This window comes from Nycticebus coucang, chromosome 3 (assembly GCF_027406575.1).
Source record: "Nycticebus coucang isolate mNycCou1 chromosome 3, mNycCou1.pri, whole genome shotgun sequence".
Lineage (NCBI taxonomy): Eukaryota > Metazoa > Chordata > Mammalia > Primates > Lorisidae > Nycticebus > Nycticebus coucang.
Window position 1 is genome coordinate 155,162,447 of NC_069782.1, and position 20,099 is coordinate 155,182,545.

Here is a 20,099-nt window from a genome sequence, read left to right on the forward strand (position 1 = left end):
ACGTGATGAGGGTGGTCAGAGATTGGTTCCTGGCCACGGAACCCTGGGTGTTTGTGGGGACAGATTTCTGCCCTCAGTGTGATGGGGGTGCCAAGGGCGTGGTCAGGTCTGCTCTGTTGTTGGAGAGACTCTCCCCCTGAGTTGACTGTGGGCCTGCAGCTCTAGTACACTCTTCTTCCTGTTCTGTCTCCTTTCTCTCCCCACTTGGAGGGGCCGGGAGGTGGGAGCTGGGCCAACTCCGAAGGCAGTAGGTGGCCCGTGTCCCCAGCCCTGGCACTTCCTGTTGAGGCCGCATTTTTGGCACAGAAGGTACTTTGTGAGGCTGTGGCCGCTCCAGGGAAGAGGGAGGAAGTTCGCTCTCAATGGGTTTTCTGTTTCCGGGCAGCTCTTGGTGATGTGGGGATGCTGGTATGTGCACTTGGAGACACCCTGGTCTAGCCCTGGCAGAGGGAGAGAGAGGAAAATGCTATACAAGGAGCCCAGTCAGGGGAGGTGGCCGATAGGACAGGCCCTCTCAGAACTGTGCATCTTAACGTTACTGCAGCTCCAGGGCCGTGTGAGGCATGCGGACAGGAAGGCAAGCAGCCTGTGTGAAGGTCACTCGCTGTGCTCCAAGGACACTGTCCAGATGCCCATCGTTCTCTCCAAAGCATGAGGCTTATTGAATTTTGGTGACAAACTCACTTCTCTGGTTCTGCAAAACAATGAGTTCCGTGTACTGTGAAGTTGTTGTTAAAACCCTGCTGCGGCTCTTTGAACTAACTGTTTCAACCTTGTGTTTGTCTAGGCTGGTACAGAGGTTACACCTTAAGAAAGAAGTCCAAAAAGGTAAGCCTGTTTTATTAAACACAATGTGTGTCCCTTCATAAATCACACTGGGAGAGAAAATCCATTCTATCTCATTTGTGTCTAAGAGTTTTACTTCTATAACTCTTTCTCTGAATTTAAAAAACTATACTGGTCGGAATGGACGCTAGCTGGTGTTGTTTGGCAGCTTCCCCTGGGGTTGTGACAAAGTGCCGGCCCACTCTTCTCTTGCTTTCCTGATAGAATTTCGTACCCCATTCAGGCACCCTTTGTGTTAGAGAATGATCTGGGTATGATGACTCTAGAAGTAGAAGATAACGCTCACAATTTTCAGCCTTGTCCTATGCTTGATAAATTAGCAGATTTGCAGAGCTCCTGTGTGCTCATTTCTTTCTTTCTTTTTTTGTTTTGTTGAGAGGTGGGGCCTTTGTTATTATTTTTTTTCTTTTTTTTTTTTTTACTGTTAAACCATAGCTATGTACATTAGTGCAATCAAGGGGTACCATGTGCTGGTTTCATATATAAACTGAAATAATCCCTGCTTCAGTCCAGGGTGAGCAAAGGGTCTCTCTGCTCAGCCAGGGTGGTTCGCATGCACAGTGGTTTGAGTTTCTGAAACTAAGTCCTGTAATTACACCTTGGAGCATCGTGGTGGACATTCCTACACACCATTCTGTTGTGGCTTCGACATTCTTAGCCTCACAAAACCTAATTATGGCTCTCCTGTTTCATTCTACCATGTGACGATTTTGAAGTTGCATCCATTCTAAACCGTGGTCTGGCTGTCCCCATTAACTTCTATGTTTTGATATCTAATTATACTTGACGGATGGTTCATTTTACTTCTGTGTCTTAAATTTGCCTCTCCTTTTTGGGCTGGACTCTCAATTGTGGTTCTGAGCCTGTAATAAGGTTTCTGGAGTCCAGCAGCTCAAGAGCAAAGACCTCTCCCCACAACCCTGTCAAGCTTGGCCTGAGCTGTGGGTCTCCACACATCCAGTGGCCTGCAGCTTTGAGGTTGGGGCAAGATATCTTGCAAACAGGTGGATGGTGGAATAGATTTATCCAGGAAAGTTCTATTTTCACACCGATTCCTCTTTCTGCAATTGAACGTGTTCCTGCAAACAAAGCCCTGAGTTTCATCTGGAAAAGGAACAGTTGAAGACTTCAGTAACAAAGAGATGAGGATCATGACCAATACCCCCCATCCCTACTCAGGACAAAGCTTTGTTTGTGGGCTGGGCCTGCCCCAGACAAGCCGTTCACTTTTCCTTGATGTTTTATTTGGTTCTCATGCTCACCTCCCCAGTTTGGGGTCTTTCTATTCCCTCTGCTACGCCCGGTGCCCATGGTGCCCGCTGGGTGCCCATGTACAGCAGCTCATTGACCTAGTAGAGCTGGGTAGCGTGTGGCCTGGAGGAATCCTGACTCCAGGTGTTCTGTGAGCAACCTTCATACAGATACTTAAAAATGAGCAAGTGATTGGGGCCTGGCCCGAATGGCCCCAGCTTAAGTTGCTCATTTCAAACCTCCAGGTGTGTCCAGCCTCATCCAGCCCCCTGTGGCTTTATGATCCTCCAGTGGGTTTGTGAAAGCTGAGGGGTGTCTTTGCCTGGGGACATAGGCAGGGCTGGAATTGGCTTGTTTTCCTCCCCTGTCTGGGTACACACCTGCCATTGTCATGGAAAGATGCCCTCTGTGTCCTGCACCCATCCTGGGATTTGGAGGTGTTCCGGACACCTGGGACCTGGACGGGAGCCCAGTGCTGGGCTTCCCTAGTCCTCTCTGTGGCTCAGTCTCTAACTCTCTGCCTGCCGCCTTCCCTCTTTGTTGTAATTCTTTCTCTGGAATACGGTCGCTTTCCTGGCAGGCTGGAGGAACGTGAATCAGTGGTGCCTACCAGGTCCGTTCTGCCCTCTGCCTCCTCCTCTGCCTCCTCCTCTGCCCTGGGCCCTTCCCAGGCATGATTAGTAGTTTGGTTTCTGCTTCTCCTGTGTAAATGCCAGGGAGGCCCAATTGGAAGTTCCCATTTCCAGCACAGGTACCTGGAAGCCGCAGGGGTGCCACTTCGTGGTGTCTGCCGTGGGCACTAAACCTCCCACAGACCCAAGACCCCAGCCTGCCTTTCCTGTGCTTGCCTCTGCTTCTCTCCAGGGACTGAGTTATCTTCCTTGTTCATGAAGCAGGACCCAAACTCCCGATAAAGTTCCTCCCGGAACTTCCCAGACCATTCCTGACACCAGGAGTCCTGTTGAGAGACCATCTCCCCTGGGCTGCGTTCTGGTCAGCTCATAGGTGCTCTGTGCTTAGGAGACTCAGAGCCCCGCTGAACAGAAGCTGCTCTGTCCGCCCGACTCCTGCAGCTGTGCGGATTGGGTAGCATCTGGCCCACCTTCCTGTATTTTGCCAATGACCCCTCTTGGGAGATCGACAAGAACCTCCTAGGGGTCGAGGTACATGGTCAGTGTACAAGTGACAATCAGTAGTTTAAACCAACTTTTGATAAAATTTGTCATCAAGAATCACTTTTTAGGCATCCATTGTCCTTGGATCTGCCTGTGGCAGGGTCAGCAGTGGGAAGGAGGTGTGAGCCACAGAGAAGATGGCCCCCTGCCTATGCCTTTGTGGGACTTTTCCTTTGGAAGCATGTTGTCCGCTCCTTCTGAGACACCTACTGGCGTGCAGGCTGGTTGAGTTGCTGTCTTTTCCACTTCCTTGCCATTTCTTTGATATGTTGTACATGGGGCTCGCGAAGACTTGCAGAATTAGTAGTGATCTGGCCACCTCTACCTTCACCCTTTTTGGGCTATTGTTTGATTTTTGATCGGTATTCATATTGGTAATATAATCTACTGTCTTTTTTTTTTTTTTTTTTTAACCCCTAAAGGGTATATTTCCGGCTTCATATATTCATCTTAAAGAAGCGATCGTTGAAGGAAAAGGGTGAGTCTAGTTCATGTTCAAATGAAGAATTGCAGCTATTCTATTTCATATGCCTGCTCTTACGTGTGGTGGGGTAATATTAGGGAGTTAGGACAATGGGCGTGGTCGGCTAATTTGGGGGAGGAAAAGGAGGACTTGTCATTCTGAGTTGTGGATGACATGGCTTTGAGCTACGAAGAGTCTGAAGTCAGCATCATAATTGTAGTCATCCTTGAACCCGAGGTCAGTTTTGGAAAGCACTGGTCCTGGTGCTCTCTGAGATCCCCATTTGGCAGAGATTCCACACTATCCCCCCCTGCTCTGAGTCCCTTTTTAGGGAAGACTTTGCAGGCTGTGATACAAATGGAATTTAGGGTATGGCAACAGTTGTTAAATTGGGACATATATGAATTTACATTTTGTTTAATTGTGATGTATGTTTCCTAGAGGTCATAAAACTGATGTATAAGATCATTAAAAGGACATTTGCGGAAGAGGAACCCATTAGGCAGGAATGGCAAATGAATAACCAGGTGTGAACTTGGAAGAAGGCACATTAAAATGTTTTCTTTTTTTGTCTCGGCTCCGTCTTCACACTCAGTTAAATATGTAAATTATAAAATTACTAATCATATGATTACTGCATAATGACATCTCTTTGGCTGATTACAAAATTGCCTTTCCAGGCACTATACCCTTAACATATGAAAAGGGCGGCGCAGGTTCTGTACTTGCGTGAAGCATAATTAAAAGGGAGAAAATAATTTAGAGGCATGAATGGTGATGACCTGCAATATGGTATTTTTTTAGATAGGTAAAATGTTCTGTATGCAAAGCTTTAAGGGGAAGAAAAAGAAAGGAACGTTTTGGAACTTCTACCCTATTATGGAAATAACTGGAAAAAGTGTGCGTTTGACGTGCTTTGTATCAGAATCCTCACGTCAGTCTGTGTAAGATTGATTTCTTTTTTAAAAGCCGCTTGATGTACACAAATGAATATATGTAAATTTTAATTGTGAAGCGTGAGAATAAGGTGAACAAGCAATCATTCCAATTCTCAATAAATGTGTCACACTCATCCAGACGGGCCGAGGGGACATGTTCGGTTCCTTTTACTGGGTCTTCTGGACTCAGGGGCCCCACTGTGGGCGAGGGAATGGAGGGATGGTGAAATGAGCAGTTTGGACAGAACTGATTTCCTTCACATGCTCTGGGTTCCTTGGGGTTGTTCCCACACTCTGTTCCCAGCCCTGCCTGTCTGCCTTGGGGCTTCCACTCAACCCTCGCTGCCCTCAGGCTTGACAGGTGACCTCAGCCCTCCCCCTTCCCCAAGTGGCTGTGAAGGGACGTGCACCTTGACTCCTGTTCTTGGTCATTCCTCTTTTCCATTGCCCATGACCCCCCCAACCTCCCACCTTCTTGCTGTCCGAGTTTATCCCCCTCTTTCCTGCAGGGTCTGTTTTTCACATGCTGCCTCTCCTGTCGGGTCTCCTGCAGGGTGTGGACCCTCTTCAAGGATCTCCTGCCCAGTCTCTCTCTTCTCTATGCACACTGGCCCCCTCTCACTCTCATGTTCCAAATGGTCACGATATGCCTGTTACCACCTAGTCTGTGTCTTTCCCCGTAACCAAGGCAATCCCACCTCCCTCCCACCTCCCTCCCACCTCCCTCCCACCTCCCTCCCACTGCCTCCCTACACCCAGGCTTGGTGATGTCTTCCTGGCCCTGTTCGGGAGCTTCCCTGTAGCACTAGGTGCTGGTGGCTGCCCGGTCACTGAGCGCTCTGTGTGGGCTCTGATCCTCTCTGTCCTCTTTACAGCTTGGCTGCCTCACCGTCGCCTTTGTCCCCTGCCCTCTACTCGCAGGCCTGTCTGACCTTGGCTCCTCCTGTTTCTTTGCTGTCCTCCCCTCTAGACCTGGCCTCTGTTGCCCTCACCTTCAGCTGTGGCCTCTCTGTGGGTGACACTGAGATTGGGGCCTCCAGCCCTGACTTGTCATCTCATCCAGTTATGCAGAGCCGAGCAACTAAGAAGAATCACCGTTGTTGGCTGGGCATCTGCTGTGTCCCATTCATTGTCTTTTAAAACTATTATTTTTCAATTGACAAATAAAAATTATATACATTTATGGTACACATCATGACATTTTGAAGTGTGTATGTGTTGTGGGCTGGAAAATCAAGCTGGTCAGCATGTGCGTTATCTTACAGACTTGCCGTTTATCTGTGGTGAGAAGACGTAAAATCTGCTCTGAGCAGCTTTCAAGTATGTAATACATCACCATTAACTGTGGTGACCATGTTGTAGGTAGAGCTCTGGGACTTACTCCTTCCCTCTAACTGAAATTTCCTATCCTTTCCCCAGCATCCCCCCACTGCGCCCCCATGCCGCTCCTTTAGTCCTTCCCACAGACGCTCTGCCCGACACTGCCCCTGCGTCTTAAAGCAGTCCTGGGAGCTTGGCATTGTTGGGTTTGAGTGTTCCTGATCCCCAGTGGGCAACAAGGTGGTAATGGGGGTAACATGATAAAGCCAGATCAAGTACAGTTTGGCACGTTAATCCAAGGACAGATGAGGCCCCACAAAAGTTAGGAAGGTGTGAAGGAATCAGAACTGAGACCAGGACATGGTGCTGGGATTGAGGGCCCATTTTTTTTGAGAGACAGAGACTCACTCTCTTGCCCTGGTGTCAGCCTTGCTTACAGAACCTCAGACTCTTGGGTCATGTGATCTTGCCTCAGCTTGCTGAGTAGCTGGAACTACAGGTACCTGCCACAATGCCTAGCTAATTTTTAGTAGGGACAGGGTCTGACTCTTTTTTTGTCTGTTTATTTGAGACAGAGTCTCACTTTGCCACTCTATAGAGTGCTGTGTTGTCACAGCTCAAAGCAACCTCAAGCTCTTGGACTTAAGCGATTCTCTTGCCTCCGCCTGCCAAGTAGCTGGGACTACAAGTGTCCGCCACAACACCTGGCTATTTTTTTTGTTGTTGTTGTTGCAGTTGTCGTTGTTTAGCAGGCCTGGGCTGGGTTCGAACCTGCCAGCCCTGGTGTAATTGGCTGGCACCCTACCAGTGAGCTATGGGCGCCGAGCCCAGGTCTCACTCTTGCTCAGGCTGATCTTGAACTCCTGAGCTCAGGGGATCCTTCTGCCTCTGCCTCCCAGAGTGCTGGGATTACAGGCATGAACCACCTCAGTTGGCCCAGGCCCTAGTCTGTGGAGAAAGGAGTTCTAACTGAGCCCCAAGCTTCTCGTAACCAGTGTGAAGAGGGCTTGGTGGACTCAGCGTGAAGATAGCTCAGTTGCTTAAAAATGTCCCAGGTGCAGGTGGAGAGAACTCCCTCCCTGTGGGTGTTGTGAGGATGACACTGGAGGGTGTGATGAACCACACGTCCACCGACATCCTTACTGGGAATCTTGGTGACAGGCTTGGCAGGGCTACCCCTCCGTAGAAACTGATGATCTCCCATCAAAGGGTCATTCTCAATAGTACTTTTTGGGGGGTAGTCTTATGTGCACCTGTCCCTCAGACATCTTGTTTTAGAACTTGCCACAAGACCAGCTCCTTTCCAAGGACTCCCCCACCATCAGTAAGTCATTGCAAGTAAGCACCTGGATTGTGAGCCAAAGTTGGGATCCCTTCCATTGATCAGGGTGCTGTGAAAATCAAGTGATGTAGGTGTCCCTGGACACTGCCTGCTAGCCAGATTCTTCTCTGTTAGGACACGGACGACCTCTGGAGCCAGCCAGCCAGACTGGCCATGTCACACACTCAGTCTCTCACCCAGTCCCAGGTAGTCTGAGCTGGACTCTGCATAGCGCCTGACCTAGAGCGTTTGACAAGAAAACAATGGTCGACTTGATGCAAACCAATGTATTAAATACGAATTAAGAATAATTCAAGGGTTAATCTCTTGTGGTGGAGGGAAAAGGATAAGAGGATAATCAGAGTGTGGGGATCAGAGAGAATAACCACGGACATTTGAAAGCTGTAACCTCTCTCGTATTTCGCCAAGGATAACCGCTTCATGTATTATCATATAATGAGTTTTATGCATGATGGAAATGTAAAAATAATCTTAACCCAAACCTGCATTTTAATGCCACACAGGCCGCTTGCAATTTATGGCATCTTTAAGATAGATGGGTGTGTGTATTCTGAATACACTTCCCGCTTGCCAGACCTGGACGTTCTGTGGACTTTTAATGGGATATTATTTGCCTCCTTCATCTTACCTTGACATACGAAGTAGATGGCTTACGTGCCGGATAATGTATGAACATTCTCAAGTTCTGTACTTGTCATTTGTAGAGATGTATGTATGTGCTTATCTGTGTGAACACAGTCTTATTTGTATATTTTCTTTCCATTTGTTTAAATATTAGACTCCATGGCCTGGAGTTGGAGTTTACCAGGTGCAGTGAGTAGCAGTTAATGAGATCATGGACTCAGCTGCTTTTTCCTTCTTTCATCCCAGGCAACATGAAACAGTCATCCCGGGTGACCTCCCCCTCATCCAGGAAGTCACCACAACGCTCCGAGAGTGGTCCACCATCTGGAGGCAGCTCTATGTGGTGAGCAGAGTGGATGTTCAGTCAAAGCTTAAAAATAAAAAATGGGCTGGGTGCTGTGGCTCACGCCTGAAATCTCAACACTTTGGGAGGCCAAGGTGGGAGGATTGCTTGAGACCAGGACTTTGAGACCCGCCTAGGCAACACTGAAAAACCCTTATCTCAAAAACAAACAAACAAACAAAACAACATAGGCAGGTGGAGCATACCTGTAGTCTTAGCTGCTTGGGAGGCTGAGGCAGGAGGATCACTTGAGCCTAGGAATTTGAGACTTCAGGGAGCTAGGATTGTGCCCTTGCACTCCCTCTTGGATAACAGGGCAAGGCTTTGTCTCTGGGGGAAAAATAAATAGAAAATGGAATTTTCAGACCTTGCTGTACCAATGAGATGTTTTTCTTTCCATGGGAACCTTAATAGTAGAATTTCTGGGATAGTTCCTAACTCAGAAAGGGCAAAGTGGCGTGGCCACTTTCGGGGATTGTGTGCCCTTTACCTGCCTCATGTTGGGGTGCAACCATGCTGTGTAATACAGTGGGCTGTAGAGGCAGGGGCCAGAGGCCCCTTGTGTTTCCTTGTGTTGGAAAGGGAAATATGCTCTCTTTAAGGTATGGAACACAAGATCAGGTAGTCTGCATTGACATCGCCTCAGAGTTTATATTTTCATTGTGAAAACTAAAACCTGCTTTTTTGATTATTTATTTATTTATTTTTAAAACTGTGAAGTATATTTATTTTTACTTATTTTTATTTTTTTTTTGTTGTTGCCTCAGCCTCTCAAGTAGCTGGAACTATAGGCACCTCAAGCTGTCAACTTGGGTTAGAGTGCTATAGCATCATAGCTCACAGCAACCTCCAACTCTTGGGCTCAAGTGATACTCTTGTGTCAGTTTTTCTATTTTTAGTAGAGACAGGGTCTCGCTTTTTGCTTAGGCTGGTCTTGAACTCGTGAGCTCAAGCTATCCAACTGCCTCAGCCTCCCAGAGTGCTAGGATTACAGGGGTGAGCTGCTGAGCCCTGCTATTTTTAGAGACGGGGTCTCACTGTAGCTCCAGCTGGTCTTGAACCTATGAGCTCAGGTGATCCGCCCACCTCAGCTTCCCAGAGGGCTGGGATTACAGCCGTGAGCCACTGGGCCCAGCCTAAAACCTGCTTTTAAACAGTAAGAGGTGCTTACTATGGAAGCAGTAGAGGGGCATTACTATTTATTGTTTTGCTGTTGTCTGACAGTAGGTAATGCCTCTTTATCATTTAAGAAAAACTATGACCATCTAGATTTACCCATGTTTATGACGAGATAGGGAAATAGTTTGCATTCTAGCTTCGTGTGCAATTGTCCGGCTCTTTTGATCACAGAAGAAGCCTTATTAATGGGGAGAGGTTGAAACTCTGACATCTTCTATTTCATATTCCCTCGGGGCATTTTCTTTGCACATAAATTCATATTTGCAGAAGATTAGCTTTTGTTAAGCCCGTATTTCTATTCAGAGTGTTGATTTCTCATATGCTAATGTTATTATCACCACGCAAGGGCTCTGGAAGGAAGTCAGTACGTTAATTTCTTGGGAGCATAGAAAACTTCCTGCAGCCCCACAGCTGCTTGTTGGGCAGGCTTGTGGTTTTTGATTATACAGTGGTTTCCTATAAATGCTCCGTAATAAGCAGTTACAGTAATTGTTCATCAAACACACTCAAAAACCTAAAAGCGTAAAGTTAGCCATGAATGTTTTGTGTAAATCTGAGCAATTTTATAGTCGGTGTTTCATGTTCAACTTAGCAATTTTTTAAACAAAAATATGGCAACAAAACAAACAGGACTTGCTGCTGACTATTATGTCAGTGGGTAGTTTCAGCCATGAATCCCTGGAAGAGGCATTCTTATCGATCACCTGGGTTTCCTGACACAGCTTCCGTCTGCTTCTGATGGATTTACACTGTTGGATTTGTGCATGGCTAAGCCAAAGATGATTTTTTTTTTTAAATATACACTTTTTGCTCTGCTCTGTGATTGTAGATGTTAGTAAGATGTTAGAGAAATGGACAAGGAGAATCAGTAAGAGTGAAATGAATGTAATTTTGTTAACAAATCATTAATTTTGACTACTTAGCTTTCATTTAAGAAAGTAAAATTAGGATAACATTATAAAGACAAGCTCATGGAATATAAAATAGCCTGTTATGGTGTCTGAGGAGTGGGCAGTGGAGATGTTAGAAGCTCACAGAAATAAGGTGACATAGTAGAAATAGCATGGTTCAGATATGGAGAGGGGGACTTTTCTTTCTTTTCTTTTTTTTATAAAAGAAGCAATGAGCACATTTTAATTTTTAAAAAATTAAAAAAAATACTTCATATTTCTTGTAGAGACAGGGTCTCCCTGTGTTGCCCAGGCTGGCCTCAGGCTCCTGGCCTCAGTCTTCTTCCCACCTTGGCCTCCCAAAGTGCTGAGATCTTAATTTTTTAAAGGGGCCATGATGTTAAGAATTATATCACATTAGGTTCCACTTAGATTTCTTTTCCCAGAAAGAACCACTGGGTTCTTTTCCCTGTAGACGCTCCCTCATTTCCTTGAAGATTGCACTCTTGCAATTGCAAACCCTTGCTTTTCTTTGTAGCATCAATCCCATCAGAATACTTAGAAAGTGGAAAGAAGTGTGAATTTTGCATCTTATTTACATTTTCCTTTGGCATAAAAGCATCAAGAGCTGGTAGATGGGGTCTGGCTTCTTGCAGAAGCAGTGTGTCTGCGTGGGCCGGATGCATCACAGTGGGCCAGGGAGCCAGCCCAGAGTAGCATGTTTTTCTGGATAGCTCAGCTGACAGCAAGGCTTGGTGATCAGTTTCTTAGTGCCAATACTACCCTGGATTGGGGTATTCTGAAGACCAGATGCAACTTGTAGGATCCAGATCTTTAGGCTTAGACTAATTCTGAAGGAGCTTTAAGACTTGCCTATCCATAGGCCAGGTGCTAGATGCTGGTGAACAGGCCATGAAGTTGGAAGCCCCGCTCCCCTGCTGGGGTGGATTTTTCATTCTGTCGTGTACACCTGGAATGTTGGATGGAATCTTTGGGATTGTGCATTACTTTTTATCCTTTTAGTGTCTCATAGAAACCAAATTCCATGCAGTGTCTTCCAGGTTATGCTAAAAACACTTTTTAATTTCAGCATTAATGAATAGAGTACATAGACCTTGTGTGTACGCATCGGTTCTGTGCTAACTCTGCGGTGCTATTTTATATCAAAAGCTTTACAACCGGCTTTTCCCTCTTTTGATAGCAAGATAATAGGGAGATGTTTCGAAGCGTGCGGAACATGATCTACGACCTTATTGAGTGGCGGTCGCAGATTCTTTCTGGAACTCTGCCGCAGGATGAGCTCAAAGAACTGAAGAAGAAGGTCACAGCCAAAATTGATTATGGAAACAGGTTTGTTTGTTTGAAAGATGATTTCATGCTTAAATTAGCCAATATAATAACATTATCATAAGCCTTGAGACCAAAATCACATTTTATCCTAAGACAACATTTCTAACATCAAAATAATGGTATGGTTTTCATTTTGAGGAGGATGAGGTATTTTCTATTGGATTCTGAAAATCGGGAAAGTTTTCCGAGTCTTCATTCTTCAAGTGATCGAGCCCAGAAGCTGGGAGCCTGTCACTTTCGCCTTCCAGAGGGGACCTTACTTCTCCTAACAGGAACTTTTGCTTTCTGCTCCTGATATTTGACTTTGAGTTCAGATTTTTTGGGGGCGAGTTTCTTGGGTAGTGAGAAAGGACAGCTTGGTGGTGACACCAAGCAGGTTCTAGGTTTCTCTCTGTGGAATCCTGAGTTCCTAGAGAGGAATGGACATTAAATCACCTGAAAACCTGTCCACCCTGTAGGCTTGCCAGATTTCACAGGCAGAAATAGAGCCTGGCTAAATTTGAATTTAGACAACACATTTTGTGCAATTTTGTGTCTTGCAGAAGTTTCTATGTATAGCCAGCGTCTATTCACCTCTGCTTGAATGCCGTTAGTGACGGTGTGTTCACACCCCCCCCCCCCAATTGGTGGCACATTCTAGTGTTAACACTAATTTTCTAATGCTGAAGGGAAATGAGCTGTTCAGATCCTAATTCTGCCAGGTTTTGTAGCTAGAACAAGGCCATGTCCTTTCCCACCTCGTATGTTTATTTCTAAATATAATATCAGAGCTGCCAGAAGCCTTAAAAATTATCTGTTCACCTGGATCCCAAATGCTATTCTACGTCCTAACAGTTGGATAGCTTTCAAAATACAGAATTCTAAGATCCACCCTTTAAGGTTCTTATGATGTTTGGGATGCTGGCTGGAAGTCTCATTTTTTAAAAATAGAGTTGGACCATGCTGGACAGCAGATTTGGAAAACTTCTGGTTTAGTCCAACCCTCTCATTTCCCACACTGGGCCCTGGAATTCAGAGAAAGGAAGGGTTTGCCTCCAGCCATTAGGCTGAAGGGAGCCCTGGGTAACTAAAGAAGCTTTCTGTGAAATCAGAATTAATCACATAATTTTCTAGTAATTTTTATTTTCAGGTGGGAAAAGTTTCTGAAAGCTACATTATGAGCAAAGTGTAGAGTTTGGATTAGAAATGGTATAAGGCAAAGGTTTTTGACTTTGTTTTCCAGAAAGCTATGTACTTTTGGATATAAAATTAGATATTGTTGCAGTCAAACCTATTTCAAGACCACCTGCTGAAAACCCCAAACTTGTGGGGCTTTGATTTTATTTTCTATTGGAGTATCTTATTTTGAACTTATGTTCACAGACCACCTGCTTAATTTGGCTGCAGGAAGCTAGCAAAGTACATTATATCACGGAACAATCTAGTTAAGGAAGGAGGGGTTTCCAAATGTGATTTACTACTTCGATAGGAAATATAATCCTTAATAAGATAATTTTTTTGCCCAAGACTCTCCAGGCTACTCCATAATTTCTCTAAAGCCCAAGGCTCTGCATATCTTCTTAACTTCAGAAAACAAAATAATACAAAATAATATCACAGTGTTGAATGTTTGATTTTAAGATAGATGGATTTAATAAGGAGAAGGACCTTTGTGTTTTTTTCACTCATCACCTAGGTGTTCTTACCTTTTCTATCTACTTTTTCTAGCCTAGGTGGGAGGGGTTTTGCAATCCATTAGAGAATGTGATGAAGGCCATGGATTATCCCTCCAGGAAAACGCACATGCATAACACAGACCCACACAATTTTACACATAATTTCCGGGTGGAGAAGGTACAACCTCCATTCTTATAGCTGCTTATGCTTCCGTGGAATTAATCTCTAGAGTACCTTACTGTGGTAAGTTCATCTTCATTATGGAGATTGCATATTTAGAGCCAGCTGGCTGCCAAGCAACGTACGGAGGGTGGTTGGTGAGGGAAGCTCTTTACCTGGTGGCCTGCATGCAGCATTCTGGACCGTGTGTTTTTCTGCCATGGGAGGCTTCCGATGCAGAATCCAGGCTCTGGGCTCTTGCAGATATTTGGTATTGGAATAAATAATTTCCCTTGAGGTTAAGTTCGTTTGTTCCTTTGTGAAATGGGTCTGACTACTTGTCCTGGCAGGTCTGAGGTGATTCCTTGGCATGCTGTAAAGTTAGGCTGGTGTAGGGCCCAGACCTGGTGCTTTGCTGTAGAGGTAGGCTAGTGTAGGGCCCAGACCTGGCAGGTCTGAGGTGATTCCGTGGCATGCTGTAAAGGTAGGTTGGGGTAAGGCCCAGACCTGGTGCTTTGCTGTAGAGGTAGGATGGGGTAGGGCCCAGACCTGATGCTTTGCTTTAGGGAGTTTTGTTGTTTACTGGCTGGATCTGCTAAAGCCAGGCGCTTTGTGATTGTACCTGCCCCATACTGGGCCTGCCCCTACCAGAACTGACCACACCCTCACCAGAACTGACCCTGCCCACAGAACTGATCCTACTTATACCAGAACTGGCCACACCTACACCAGAACTGACCATGACCCCAATAGAACCAACCCCCCCCCACCAGAATTGACCATGCCCCTGCCAACTGGTCATGCCCCCACTAGAACTGACCCCACTTACTCCAGAAGTGCCTCTCACCGGAACTGGCCACACCTATACCAAAACTGACCCTGCCCACAGTAGAATTGACCCTGCCTCCTCCCAACTGGCCACACCTACCCAAGAACTGACCATGTTCCCACAGAACTGACACTCTCCCAACAGAACTGGCCCTGCTCACACTGGAACTGACCATGCCTCCCTCTGGAACTGGCCATGCCTCCATCAGAACTGACCCCGCCCCCACTGCAACTGGCCACACCCACACTAGAACTGACCCCACCTCTCTCCAGAATTGGCCACACCTACAACAGAACTAATGAAGCCTCCAGCAGAAGTAACCCTGCCCACACTAGAACTGGCCACGTCCCCCAGAACTGACCCGCCCACACTGTAACTGGCCACGCTTCCACCAACATTGGCTCTGACCACGCCCCAGCAGCACTGACACCTCTCAGGAGCAGGTTCAGGGCTGGTGTAAGTAGTTGTATTTGAGAGGTGGGGGAGGCTTTGCCTTGTTAGCGAACATGTAACAAAGATAACTCATGAGACTGTAAAGGACTTATTTTCTTCAAATGTCTTTCTATTCCTCCTGAGGCACCCACAAACATTGCAACTATGGAGGCTGTTTACATGCATTGAGAAAGCCTCTGTTGGTCTGTTTAACTTCTTGCTGCTTGCCCAGTTGGCCCTGCTTCACCATCAGTGGAATTTGCTCAATATATATTAAAAGGAAAACACCAGGTTTTTTTAATTGCCTTCCAAATTAAGCGGTTCGGTGGAATGCCCAGAACCAGCTATATTTGCCCTAGACTCATATCTAGCTGTAAGGTGAGTGGAAGAAGAGAGGTCTGAGGTTAGTGTGTCCACATGGAGTGTTGATGAGCAATTCAAGTTTCCTCTTAAATTTGTAGCTGTTCAAGTTATTCTCTAATTGAAATATACCATTCAGAAGATTCTCTTTCCTTTATCCTATGATGAAAAAAAATAGCTTGTTTCTGTGGTTGCTGAGAACGGGAATGTCATCCCAAGGGCAGGGTATGAGAAGTCTAGGGTAGTTTCCTGCCCTAGGACTTTCATGTCTTAGGAAGAACAAAACCAGAATGTGCTGCAATAGCACGGTCCTTGATTTCATTCGTTACATAATTGCCTTTGTGTATTCTGTAAGTAAAATCTTTGGTAAAAATCACCTGAAGATTTTGTGGGGATTGGGGAAATCAGAATTTTCCAAACAACATTTCCACGTATAGACAGATTTATTATCCAGATGTTGTGCATGAGTTAAGTTGGCTACTAAATGTAGCCACCTGGCCAGGAAGTTGCTTAACACTATTGTGGATAACGTCCATATGTTTGGTGTCCAACACAATAGAACATCTTTATTGAAAACTTCCCAGTGGCCTAATGTAGGGATTAGAAATGACTCAAGGTGGAAGGGAAGTTGTGCGCTGGGCCCTACTGGAGATGGTTGTAAACAGGTTGGTAGGTGTGTCTGTGTTCTAATTTTTCCCCCTCTCTCTTTTTCCCCAACTTAGTGTTGATGACACAACTGCCACCTTCATGTGTTTGGGCCTGTGGATTCATATGTGAATGCTATAGTGTGTGTGTGTGTGTGTGTGTGTGAATGTGTGCATTTATATTCACATTTCACTTGGGCTTTGTACATCTACAAAATTTCTCATTGGAAGACAAAGCCACTATTGCATTGGCAATAAAATTAGTGATTTTATTTACATTCTCCTAAGGAGGTATGTTTTTGAGTTAAAGTGACCTCATAGAATTATGTTCCCTAATATTTGTGGGCAAACCCAACTTTCTAGGATTTTTCATCTGTTCAGTTGCCAGGGCATCAAATTATACTAAGGAATTCAAACCCCTTGGTTGGTTTGTGCCCATGAAATTATAAATGCTTGTTGTTCTAGAATTCTTGATTTGGACCTGGTGGTTAGAGATGAAGATGGGAACATTTTGGATCCGGAGCTAACTAGCACGATTAGCCTCTTCAGAGCTCATGAAGTAGCTTCAAAACAAGTGGAGGAAAGATTGCAAGAAGAAAAAGTAAGTTCAGCTCTCTGTAATCTGCTGTCCACGTTTGAACACGTTTTCTCAGTACCAGTTTTCAACATTAGTAAAATGTCAATGAAGCCCAGAATTTGCATGAAAAAAAGAACCCGAGAAGGGACAACTACAGCGTGGTGTGTTTCCTTATTCTGATGAACAGGATGGAGCCCAGCGGTCAAACATGGTACTGCTGACGTGAAAGGGTTTGTCCCCTGAGGGGCTGTGTAAGCATATTGTACTTAGGACACAGGATCGTAATGATACTGTTTGCATCTGTCAAACAGGAAACAAGACTCGGTCTGTGTTTCCTCTCTGAGAATGGTGGGACCGGGGCGCTTCCAAGCTCAGTGAGGGCAGGGAACACTTGTCTTATTGGTCTCTTTTCGTCTTCTGTGACCATTGATGGTATACGCTTGTATATAGCAGATATTTAGAAATCGATTGCTTGAGCCATCTCTGAATTTAGCAAGTATTTCTTGGGTATTTGTATCTACTGTGTACCAGGAGCTGAGGTCATAATGGTGTACAACACAGAGATATCCACGGAGGGTCTAGTCTTATGAGGGAACTAAAAATTAAACAAGCTACTCGTACATCCTGATTGATTGAGCACCAGAATGTTTCCTGTTGCTAAAACGACTCAGTACAGACTGTGGAGAATTGTGTGATAAGAAAGTGGCCGCAGGACTGGCTCTGCTAGGTTAGGCCAGTGAGCTGAGTGCCTTTTTCTGTTCTGCAGGAAATGAACAGAGCCGGGGTTAACCATGAGCTAATGTGACTTTCTACTTTCTTTGCATTCACAGTCTCAAAAGCAGAACATAGATATTAACCGACAAGCTAAATTTGCTGCGACCCCGTCTCTGGCCTTGTTTGTCAACCTCAAGAATGTGGTTTGTAAGATAGGAGAAGATGCCGAAGTGCTCATGTCTCTTTATGACCCAGTTCAGTCCAAATTCATCAGGTGGGTGACACTTCCTGGCTGCTGCTTCTCCTCTTCAGGGAGTGTGAGGAAAATGGTGCCAGAACGACCAGCAGGTTCCGCTTGTGATGGGAGACCTTGGCCGCCCCAGGTCACCTAGCCGTGGAGCCGGGAGTGTGTTCTAGACGGTGTTTGGCCACTGGCTAGGGCTTTGGATTAACATGATCCTTCTTATGTATGGTTGTTACCTGCATGTGGAGCGATAGTGATCGCAGCAACTTTTTTTTTTTTTTTTTGAGACAGTTTCACTATATCACCCTTGGTAGAGGGCCATGGTGGCATCACAGCTCACAGCAACCTCGAACTCTTGGGCTCAAGTGATTCTCTTACCTCAGCCTTCCAAGTAGCTGGGACTACAGGCGCCCGCCACAACACTCAGCTATTTTTTGTTGCAGTTGTCATTGTTGTTTAGCTGGTCTGGGGTTTGAACCAGCTGTGTGTGGCTGGCACCGTAACCACTGTGCTACCGGCGCTGAGCCATAGCAACATTCTCGTAATGTTTTAAGGACACAGCTGAAGACTAAAGTAATATTTCATTTCTTATGCTGTCTTCATAGAATTGTATATATCCAGACTTCCCTAAATAATTATTTTTTCCTTTTCTGAACTTTTGATCTCTGTGAATGTCATTTATGTGACCTTTGTCCTGTTAGTTTTTCTCCAAGATAACTGGCTGGAACGTAGCATCTAGAATGGTGCCTACCACATACATACTGGCAATTAATATTTGTTGAGTCATAATATTGTGACTTCATTGTTCTTTCTTGGCCCTCAGTAGAACTGTCTCTTTGTCCAGATAGAAAAATTATGGTTGGACTAAGCGTAAAGTATGTGTTTGCGTGTCTGTGTGTATGTGGAAACTCTAATTATGTTCTCTTGTATCATTTAAATTTGATCTCTTGTATCAAATTTAAAACTTAGTGTACAACTGAAACAGAACAGGTGGGTGAATTTCACTCTCACTTCTAATGAAGGCTTCATTGCTTCTTGATGTAGGATACGGTTTGTATTTTATAGGATATTTGGTTTGTTGTATCTGTGAAATAAACATGCATTGTGTTAGAGAATGTGATGGGAATTTTATCCCATCATCATTCTAAATAAATAACTAGGCTTTTAAAATAAAAAAAAACCCCTTGGGATGGCACCTGTGGCTCAGAGGAGTCGGGCGCCAGCCCCATATGCCGGAGGTGGCGGGTTCAAACCCAGCCCCGGCCAAAAACTGCGAGGAAAAAAAAGGAAAACAAACCTTGAAAATGCTATTTGCAAGTAGTTCCCTTGCAATTATAACCCAAGACGCCCCAAATTAAAACTCCCAAGGATTTTGTGCAGTTTATGTTAATGGATGAGTAGCTCTATTTGCTACTGTTGTTATTTATAAACTCACAGTTGTCTGTATAGTGGATCTTCATAGTTTTAGTTATAAGGCAGTGTGGATGTTATACTTGGAAAATTAATTTGCTTTTATTTCTTCCTTTTTCAAGCGAAAACTACCTGGTTCGCTGGTCAAGCTCAGGATTGCCTAAAGATATAGACAGATTACATAATTTGAGAGCTGTTTTTACTGTAAGTGCACCCAGAGATGTTGAGTTGCCTTGCTCTTTGCTGTAATGACAACTATTAGTGACTTGCCTCTGACTCCCTACTACACGAGCACAAGGGTCCTTGGGATGCCTGTGGTGCAGGTTAATTTAACATTAATAAGTAAAGTGCCTTCCCCAACATCTCCCGGGTCTGTAGCCACCCTGAAAATCACCGTGGCAAAGATGTCCTCTATTACCATCGAACTGTCTCTCTGAAACCTGCATCTTAAGTTAGCTTCACATTAATTGCCTATTGTTCAGTTCCTTTTTGTCATATGAATGACTTTTTAAAATGATAAAAACTGGTCTAAAGATAAAGTCTCAATCTGTCTCTTTATTGTCCTTTTCAATTGAGCTTACATTGAATAATGGTCCTCCAAAATAATTTATGGAAATTAATATTTCTAGGACCTTGGAAGCAAAGACCTGAAAAGGGAGAAAATCAGTTTTGTCTGTCAGATTGTTCGAGTGGGTCGCATGGAGCTGAGGGACAACAACACCAGGAAACTGACCTCAGGCCTGCGGCGACCCTTTGGAGTGGCAGGTAACCCACCCCTCCCTTTCTCCTTGAGAGTTTCCGGTCATCATGTTCACTTTGAATAAGAACTGGTCCTGAATGTTGATTGGAGAGGGGGCAGCTTTGATTTATAAGCTCTTTTGTTGGAGAGGAAAAAAAAATTATGAGCTCTTTCTTGTGTGGTTTCCAGGCATCGACCTGTGAGGCCCAAGGGGCTCTGGCCCACAGGCTCAGGCGTGAATCATATATTTGGTTTTAAAGTGGATCCCATCTTTTCCTGGGAGAGACCCCGACTCATTCCTCACCCTGTAAGGAAGCCAGTCCTGGGAGGTTTCAGGTGCTCTGGAGATGGTGACTGGTTTCGGAGTGGGTTTGCATGGGGCGGTCACAGCCGTGAGGAGGTCGGAGAGCCTGCCGTCGGGGGGATGGCCAGCCAACAGTGGGTAATTTTGCATCTCCGGTGTTTGTACTCTCTTATTTTTGGTGAGAGCACAAGGAAAGTGAGAGAGCAGTTATCTCCACTAAGGAAAGATAAAAGGGTCCCCAGGAAAGTTCTGATTCTTTGGCCTCTTCCAGTATCACCCTCATTTTTCATAGTTTTGGGAAATGATTTTC

At 45.2% G+C, this 20,099-nt stretch overlaps 1 protein-coding gene across 3 annotated transcripts in view; it reads left to right on the forward strand.

Annotated features, from left to right (window-relative positions):
* The window catches only part of DOCK1 (dedicator of cytokinesis 1), a 510,373-nt gene that overhangs the window by 56,205 nt on the left and 434,069 nt on the right, over positions 1-20,099 (forward strand). For all 3 annotated transcript variants that reach the window (XM_053584228.1, XM_053584229.1, XM_053584230.1), the window contains exons 3-10: positions 788-828; positions 3,695-3,750; positions 8,206-8,302; positions 11,573-11,721; positions 16,267-16,402; positions 17,209-17,366; positions 18,869-18,950; positions 19,376-19,511. In XM_053584228.1, coding sequence (XP_053440203.1) covers positions 788-828; positions 3,695-3,750; positions 8,206-8,302; positions 11,573-11,721; positions 16,267-16,402; positions 17,209-17,366; positions 18,869-18,950; positions 19,376-19,511 — 855 coding nt within the window. The remainder of the gene's footprint in view (positions 1-787; positions 829-3,694; positions 3,751-8,205; positions 8,303-11,572; positions 11,722-16,266; positions 16,403-17,208; positions 17,367-18,868; positions 18,951-19,375; positions 19,512-20,099) is intronic.